The sequence below is a fragment of the Camelina sativa genome, chromosome 12, assembly GCF_000633955.1.
Source record: "Camelina sativa cultivar DH55 chromosome 12, Cs, whole genome shotgun sequence".
In the NCBI taxonomy this organism is placed as follows: Eukaryota; Viridiplantae; Streptophyta; class Magnoliopsida; order Brassicales; family Brassicaceae; genus Camelina; species Camelina sativa.
In genome coordinates this window covers 16595229-16604830 of record NC_025696.1, presented here as the reverse complement: position 1 = coordinate 16604830, position 9602 = coordinate 16595229, and the positions used below count along the sequence as shown (strand labels likewise).

The 9602-nt window shown below is 39.8% G+C and overlaps 2 protein-coding genes across 2 annotated transcripts in view; both read left to right on the top strand.

Moving 5' to 3' along the window:
- Positions 1–552, top strand: part of LOC109127886 (F-box protein At2g40925-like) — a 1486-nt gene extending 934 nt beyond the window's left edge. Inside the window, 2 exon segments of the mRNA XM_019233442.1 lie at positions 139–302; positions 305–552. Coding sequence (XP_019088987.1) covers positions 139–302; positions 305–552 — 412 coding nt within the window.
- Positions 1–9602, top strand: part of LOC104731940 (putative glucuronosyltransferase PGSIP7) — a 214799-nt gene that overhangs the window by 35797 nt on the left and 169400 nt on the right. The window lies entirely within an intron of this gene.

The window sequence follows — 9602 nt, the reverse complement described above, 5'->3', positions numbered from 1 at the left end:
TGTCAATGGGGTTATATATTACCTCGCTTTGATTGACATGTATAATTATGTTCTTGTGAGTTTCGACGTTATATCGGAAGAGTTGATAATGAGCCAAGTACCTCGCATGGACGGTGATGAATTGCATGGACGATTCAGGTTAAAGAATGTGAATCTTATAGAGTATGGTGGAAAACTTACTGTTCTTGACTCTACCCAGCTAAGAGACAAGGGTATGGTGGTTTTATGGATTCTGCAAGATGCTGGGAACAAGGAATGGTCCCAAAAGACTCTGGTTTTGCATCCTTGTCAGCTGCAATTAGTCAACAACTTGTATTCCACGTAAACGGTACTACTCAAAGTGGCAAGGTTGTTTTGATACCACAGGATTTGCTTTCTCCCTTTCACATTCTTTGTTATGATCTACAAAGAAATGATATGAGAAAGATTGAAATCAAAGGTATACCGGGCCACTGGTTTAGGAAGAAGAAAAAAGATAGACGTTTTGACGTGATGTTCATGGATCAGAGTGAGAGCGTCATCGATCTTGATCTTCTTGGAGACTTTAATTAATCCTATCCTATCTACCTCTAACTAAATAACGTATGCTTTTTGTGTGTTTACATTAAGAATACAACTGATTATATTTGAAAGGAAAAATTAAAGGCTCCTTGACTTATATATTAGCTGCATGCCTATGGTTATTATTCTTGTTAACTGTCTGTGAGATCACACAAATTCTTGAAAACATCCAATATATTTTGAGAATCTACTAAAAAGTAGGAGATACCAAATTACAAAATTTAACAGTGTTATTAATTTAGAATTTGTTTAAGTATAGTAACTTGTAAAACTTGGCTTTCTTGCAAATTGCTTCCTCAGAATCTGACTGAAGCTAATATAAAATCAGTGTTTACTAGCTGCTACGAACCAGCTAAGTAATAATTTCAAAGAAATGCGGGTTGTTACATTGTGTGTTGTTATAGCTTTTGTTGGTCGTCAAGATCTCTTATTTGTTCATCTAACTTGAATTAAAACTTTATATACAAATATCAAAACGAACACTAAGTAATTAAATTAAAAAAAAAACTTCAAAGTAATAGTACTCAATTATTGGTAAAACTGTATTAGTATATAAATATTAGTCTTGTAATTTGGAAGTATATGGTACGTAGTAGTAACTTGTAAGATTTGGTTTTCTTGTATATTGCTTCCTCAAAATATGAAGCTATTTTATATGAACAATATTAGTGTTTATTAATCGATAGTAAAGAAACTAAGAAAGATATGTGGGGTGTTGCATTGAGTGTTGTTATAGCTTTACTGGTCATCAAGATCAGTGTCTGGCTCTACAGATGGGCTAACCCTTACTGCTCCGGCAAGCTACCCCCGGGTTCAATGGGGTTTCCGGTGATAGGAGAAACCGTTGAGTTCTTCAAACCTTACAGTTTCAACGAAGTCCCTCCATTTGTCCAGAAAAGAATGTCAAAGTTGGTTTTTTTTTTTTTTGTTTTTAATGACATCTGCAAGTTTCAAGATTCTGTTTCATTTCTCTTCTTTCTTCTTTAATGTTTCTCTCTCTCCCTTACTGGCTTGTACTTCAGGTACGGTGGAGGCTCGTTGTTCCGGACAAATATCCTCGGCTCTAATACGATTGCTTCTACAGACCCGGAAGTGAATTTTGAGATTCTCAAACAAGACAACATGTGTTTCGTCATGAGTTATCCAGAAGCTCTTGTTAGAATCTTTGGGAAAGATAACTTGTTCTTCAAGCAAGGCAAGGACTTCCACAGGTACATGAGACAGATTGCTCTGCAGCTTCTTGGTCCTGAGTGTTTGAAACAAAGATTTATACAAAAAATAGACCAAGCAACACGCGAGCATCTCAAAGCTGTCTCCTTCCAAGGCCTCTTAGACGTCAAAGATACTGTTGGAAGAGTATAATAAGCCCTAACTCCATCTAGTTTTAAGCGATAAAATGTCTATCTTACCCACTTGTCTGATTTAATGAAATATGTCTCTTTGTTGTATTGCAGTTGATATTGGAACAAATGGTCCAGATGATCATAAGTGACATCAAACTTGAGACTAAGAGCAAACTTATTGAAAACTTTCGAGATTTCAGCTTTGATTTGGTTAGGTCCCCTTTTGATCTTTCTTTTTGGAACGCTCTTTACAATGGTGTTATGGTAAGATCTCTTGTCCATAACTTGTCAGCTATAGAACTTGTCTGGTTATTAACAGTTTAACACTCTGCATGCATCCACTTTCCTATGTAAAGGCACGCAGAAATGTGATGAAGATGATAAAAAGAATCTTCAAAGAGAGGAGAGAAGTGTAGAAAGAAACAGAGAAGCAGAACAGAGGAGAAAGATTGATTCTTTATTATTCAATCGATAAGGAGGCAATACAATGTCTTGTTCCTTTATATATTAGGATACAAGAGATGTTTGAGTCTTAACCTAAGTTCTAGTATCTTCCAACCACTCTTTACGTGGCATCACCATCGTCGCACGATTCAAGGGCGGCAAATCGGTTCTTTGATAGCATTGCCGTACTGTCTGAGAATGATGGTGACTTTGTCTCTTTGTCGTTTATTGCAGGTAACCGTTGAGCAGCTGTATGCTTTGAGAGAGAGTTGGGCCTTGGTCCTAGCAGGCCTTTTTGCGAAGATATTTGGGCTCTGCTCTTCACATTCCCCCGCAAACTTGGAGTCTGTGGCACGCTGACGCCAAGTTTGAGTTGAAGGATTTCAAAAGGCCGTTGAGGAAGAGACTTGGTAAAGATATCTGCGAGCTGGTAGTCTGCAGGTATGTGATTCACAATGATGTTCCCGAAAGCAACTTGTTCACGAACATAGTGATAGTGTGTTGCAAAATGTTTGGTGCGAGCATGGAAGCTGGGATTTGCTGTAAGATAAACAGCAGAGAGATTATCGCAGAAAAGTTCTGGTGTATCAGATAGCTTTACTCCCAAGTCGTGAAGGAGATTGACAAACCAAGTGATTTCAGAGGTAGTTTCAGACATTGCTCTGTACTCAGCTTCGGTAGAGCTTTTAGAGACTGTGTCCTGCTTCTTTGATGACCAAGAGATAAGATTTTGGCCAAGAAATGTGCAGAAACCACCAATTGAGCGGCTGGATTTCTCACACCCAGCATAGTCACTGTCACTGAAAGCTGTGAGCTTGGAGTCCGAGAACTTAGAAAAGGAGATTCCCATGGTAGTTGTCCCTTTGATATATCGCAGAATGCGTTTGAGAAGATTGAAGTCAGAGAGTGTTGGCTCATGCATCTTCTGACAAACGTAGTTAACAGAGAACTAAAGGTCCGGTCTTGTTAAGGTCAAGTAATGCAATCGTCCTGCTAGACTGCGGAAGTATTTTGGATTATTGAAAAGTGGAAAGTGAGCAGGTTGACCAGATTTTTGTACCTTGCGAGTAAGTTTCTGAGGAAGAGGTGTTGCCATAGAAGCACACGAAGAAATTCCTGCAACCGCTAATAGATCTTCTGCATATTTCTGTTGCGACAAAAACATCCCCCCGTCATGATATTGTATTTGAATTCCCAGGAAGTAATGTAGTTTGCCTAGATCCTTCATTCGAAATTGTGTGTTAAGCTGTTCGAGAAGATCAATTAGAAGCTCCGAGGAATTCCCTGTGATCGCCATATCATCAACATAGAGCAATAGCATGATAACGTTTTTGCCTTTGAAGCAGACAAAAAGAGAAGCATCCCTTAAGCTGCAGGTAAAGCCAAAATCTAACAAAAAATTGCTAAACTTGTCAAACCAGGCTCTAGGAGATTGCTTCAGTCCATAGAGAGATTTTTGGAGAAGGCTAACGTGATCTGGGTAGTTCTTATCGACAAACCCTGCTGGTTGTTTCATGTAGACAGTTTCAGTGAGATCGCCGTGAAGAAAGGCGTTCTTGACGTCCATTTGCTTCACTTCCCAGTTCATTGTCGTAGCAAAATGAAGAACTGCTCTGACTGTTGCAGTTCGAACAACAGGGCTGTAAGTCTCAAGGTAGTCAATGCCTTCTTCTTGATTAAATCCTTGAGAAACTAGTCGAGCCTTGAACTTATCTAAGGAACCGTCAGCATTGAGTTTGACTCTTAATACCCATTTTGAGCCTAAAACATGCATGTCAGGAGTGTGAGGGACTAAAGAAAAAGTGTTTGCTTCTTTGCAATTTCCCATTTCCTCATTCATAGCAGCTGTCCAATACGGATCTTTTAAAGCTGCTGTCACTGTTTCAGGTTTCGGGTAGGAGACCTTCTGTGTGAGGAGAGCATAACGAGGATTTTGAGATTCCTGCTTTGGAACGTGTAGCCATAGGATGAGTTGAAGTCGAAGGAAGAGTTGCAGAGTGATCTGCATTAACCGTTTGAACCTCGACTGAGTCTGGAACACTTTGAGCTAATGACTGAGAGCTGTTGCCTATAGGAACAAGGTCTAAGCTTGCCGTACACTCAGGACTCTCATCATCAGTCATGTGTGAAGACTCAGTAGAAGATTCAGTGACATTTGTTGAGACTGCAGGACTCTCTGTTGTAGAAGGTAACGAAGTTGTGTGAATGGGAGATGAGACTGCTTGAACGTTGATGACAGGAGTGGACATCATAGGAGCAGAATTGGGACTGGCTGCTTGATCAAAAGAAGCAGAGTCTAGAGGAAGCTGTTTAAGCCAAGCAGTGTACAGTAGAGTAGGAGATACTCGTTGCATATGTCGATATGCATTCGCAAAAGGGAAACTAGATTCATCAAAAATGACATGACGACTGAGATATATGCGACTAGTTGGAGGATACAGGCAGCGATAGCCTTTGAATTTCTCAGTATAACCGAGAAAGACACACCTGAGAAAACGAGGATCGAACTTATTTTGTGCATATGATCTTAGAGTGGGGAAGCATGCGCAACCAAAAGTTCTCAAGGCAGAGTATTCTGGTGACTTTCCAAACAAAGCTTCGTGAGGACTGATATTGCAGGTGAGAGTGCTTGTGGGAAGAAGATTTGATAGAAAGTTAGAGGTGAAGAAAGCCTCCACCCAGTAGCTTTGTGGAGTAGCACTCTGAAACATCAAGGTAAGAGCCATTTCTGTCAACTGTCTATGTTTTCTTTCAGCTATGCCATTTTGCTGAGGTGTGTGAGGACAGGAGATAAAATGTTGTATACCAGCTTCTTGAAGATGAGACAGAAATCTGTTACTTATGAACTCACCACCACCATCTGATTGAAATGTGCCAATTTTAGTTTGCAACAAATTCTCAACCAAAAGTTGATACTTGATGAAGATGGAGCAAAAGTCAGATTTTTTCTTTAAAGGGTAAAACCAACAATATCTTGAATAATTGTTAATAAATACTGCATAAAATCTGAATCCTTGAACAGAAGAGACAGGAGAAGGGCCCCAGAGATCACAATGAACTCTCTCTAAAGGCCTTGAAGCAACAAAGGAAGAAGAACTAAATGGCAATCTTGAACTCTTCCCAATCTGACATGTTTCACACACCTTATTGGTACTTTTATTGACTTGAATTACCTTATTTGCAGATAGAAGTTGAAGAATTTGTGCATTAGGATGTCCCAACCTCTGATGCCAAACATCATCACTTGTTTTGATTTGTCTTGTAGAGTAAAGCACCTGAAACTTCGGATCATCCAGTTTGTAAAGACCATCATTTTCCTTTCCCTTTGTCAGAACCTTGAGAGTTGCCTTGTCCTTAATTACAACATCAAGATCATCAAATGTGATAGCACATGGGTAATCCTTAGTCAATTTAGAGACTGATAGTAACGATTTTGCTATTTCAGGGCAAACTAAGACGTCTTTAAGAGGGAGATTACCTGATGTCGAGGGAAGATTGGCTGATCCGACATGAGTAATTGGAAGAAAGTTTCCATCTCTCGCCATTACTACATCACTGCCATGGTAAGGTTGAGACTGTTGTAATTGTTGAGTGGAGCTTGTGATATGCGCTGTAGCTGCTGAATCAGGGTACCAACTATTGTCTTCAGTAACTGCAGCACTTATCGCAGGTTGAACAGGTTGTTGATATTCTTCATCAAATCTGTACCAGCATTCAAAAGCATTGTGTCCTCTTTTGTTGCAGATTTGACAGACCGGTTTCTCACTCTTGTTTGCAGGTGTTCTGTTTGAGCCAGTAGTCGAGAACTGTTGATGAAAGCCACGACCGCGTGTGGAAAAGGATCCCCTGCCTCTCCCTCTGTTTCCACGACCACGAAAGCCTGAAGTTCTTGCAGTGTGAAAGGCAAGATGTGGCGAGACTTCAGTTGAGACAGAGTAGCCTTGGATTCTATCATCATAACCAGTGAGACAAGATATCACATTGTCATAGGTAGGTGCAGGTAAGCGATCCATGGAATCTTCAATAACAGTGATGATAGGCTCATATTCACGACTTAAACCTCTTAAAGCAGCAAAGATTTTCATTTTCTCACTAACAGGATCTCCTATAGATGCTAGCTGATCACAAATATCCTTGATTCCTCTCAGATAGTCAGACATGCTCTTATCTAACTTTTCAGCATTTTGAAGGCGTCTTTGAAGCTCAAACAACCTAGAAGAAGATGTTCGGTTGAAGTGAGAGATTAGAGTTTCCCATACCTCTCTAGCAGTTGTAGAACCGATGACTAGTCAAAGAACATTCTCTGTCATGGAGCCAAGCAGCCACGCCTTGACAACTTGATCAGATTTGGACCAGCTTTCAAAGTCTGGGTTGAGTATGTTCTCGACCTTTCCGTCGTTGTTGTTGCGTATGGGAATCTTTTCATCTGGAGGTTTAACACCGCCATTGACAAAGCCTAAAAGAGATTGAGTGCGGAGAAAAGACTCAAACTGTGACTTCCAAATAATGTAGTTTTGCTCAGTGAGTTTGATAGTGACACAGTTTGAGATGTGGAGAGAAGGAGAAGAATAGGGTTCCATGGTTCCATCCATGGCTATGATACCATGTAGAAAGAAACAGAGAAGCAGAACAGAGGAGAAAGATTGATACTTTATTATTCAATCGATAAGGAGGCAATACAATGTCTTGCTCCTTTATATATTAGGATACAAGAGATGTTTGAGTCTTAACCTAAGTTCTAGTATCTTCCAACCACTCTTTACGTGGCATCACCATCGTCGCACGATTCAAGGGCGGCAAATCGGTTCTTTGATAGCATTGTCGTACTGTCTGAGAATGATGGTGACTTTGTCTCGTTGTCGTTTATTACAGGTAACCGTTGAGCAGCTGTATGCTTTGAGAGAGAGTTGGGCCTTGGTCCTAGCAGGCCTTTTTGCGAAGATATATTGATTTGGGCTCTGCTCTTCACAAGAAGAAGCAACATCGAATGATTTAAAATATGGAGACTTTATGGAGACAATGATAAATGAAGTGGAGAAAGAGGACGATACGGTGAACGAGGAAAGATCTGTAGAGCTAATATTAAGTTTACTGCTTGCGTCTTATGAAACTACTTCTACTATGACTGCAATAACTGTAAAATTCATAGCTGAAAACCCCAAGGTGCTTATGGAGTTAAAGGTAATTCTTACTAAGAGAACTCTGTAGTGAATAAGTGTTGTTGAGAAGTTTGAATCTTTTTGTTCTTTATAAACATATGCTTAAAGCTTAACTATGTTGAACAGAGAGAGCATGAGACCATCCTCCAAAACAGAATCGATAAAGAGTCTGGAGTTACTTGGAAAGAATACAGATCCATGATGAATTTTACCCACATGGTAGCTTTCTGTTTTCTTACATTAATTGCTTGCACCCCTTCATGTATACATAAAATCCCAAACTTGTTGCGCATCCGTCAGTAGTTAAGCCATTTAGTTGATTGCTGCAATTTCAGGTTATCAATGAGTCTCTTCGTTTTGGAAGTTTGTCACCTGCTATGTTCAGAAAGGCGGTGAGTGATCTGGAGATCAAAGGCAAGTCAGATTCTCGCTTTTGCATCATGAACATTTATTTCTACAACTTTGTAACCAATGATCTTATTTAAAAAGCGTGTTTTGGTTGCAGGGTATACATTTCCAGCAGGATGGATTGTACTGGTTATTCCATCTCTTCTTCATTATGACCCTCAAATCTATGAGCAACCATCCGAGTTTAATCCATGGAGATGGGAGGGGAAAGAATTGCTTTCTGGCTCTAAAACGTTCATGGCCTTTGGAGGTGGTTCAAGACTCTGCGCAGGAGCAGAGTTTGCTAGGCTTCAGATGGCTATATATCTTCACCACCTATGACTTCTCTTTGATCGAGAAATCTGGTATCATTCGAGCACCCTTACTTCAATTTTCCAAGCCGATAAGCATAAGTATCTCCAAAAATCCCTAAAATTCTGTCTCATTACTGTTCAACTCTCTTGTTTTTAGTATTTGTGTTACTTGTGGATACATATCTCACTATTGGTAAAACAACTGATGAATGTAAGAAGAAACTAATCTTCTCTCAGTTAGAAAAATTACAACAGTAATAGTTCATCCTCCTCTGCCTCTTCCCCTTTTATCATTATTCTTTCTTCATATTTTCGGTTTCAGCAATTAGATGCTCCTCAAAAACGGCATTCTTGGCTTGGAGATTACCATCAGAATCTTCCTCATTGCTCCATTTTCTTATGAACTTGGGGACCATGTTTTTTACATCTCGCGCCTCTGACACTTCATCCATATCATTAACTCGTCCGAACCGGACTGCGCTCACTTTTCTCGCATTCCCTGCTAGTATCTGTCCCCAAAGGTTGTTAGAGAATATAATAAGCGTTTTTGCAGAATGTGGTGCAAAGGGGAGTGCTATTATGTACCTCTAGTCTATAAACTTGGTGCTTTTCCTTCTGATCGTGACGCTCGTGTTTACCATCGTCCTGTTCATCATTCTCTTCCTAGTTTTCCTTTCCAAGAACTACCGTCACACTCTCACCTGTCTTTGGGATATACCCAAAGGCCTCACACACAAAACCTGAGACCGTCTCATACTGATGGCCCTGCGAAAAGGGCAACAAAAGAATACTTTATATTCTGTCAACAAGCAAACATAAAGATCGGTTCTGCTTTCTAGAGGGACACACTAAAGACACGGCTAAAAGAGTATATTACCTCTGGCATCTTTATGTTGAGTTCTTCAGATAACTGGTCAATCGAAGTGTTGGCATCAACATCATAAATCCCCTCGGCTCTCATCACGATATAACTCGTTTTCTTCTGAATCTTCTCCTATTCAGCCCAAAACAATAGAAGTGAGAAACTAAGTTAAGAAAATAGATCCAACCCTAGAAGAAGAGCAACAAGTCGAAACTAGGATGAACTTACCTTTGAATCGTTTTCATCAAATATTTCACCAACAATCTCTTCGACCACATCTTCAAGAGTTACTATCTGCATAGAGAGAAATTAGACAACCTTTCAAGAGAGAGCAGGAGAGATAAATTAAGTAAAGAAGAGGACAACCAGCAACATACTCCAACGGTTCCACCGTATTCATTAAGAACAACTGCCATGTGAACCTTTCTTATTCTAAACTCTCTAAGAAGATTCCAAACTGACATTGAATCTGCACATCAAAGTTTATTGCGAGTGAGCAAATAATGCCTAAGGTTTAGATATTAAACTAAAA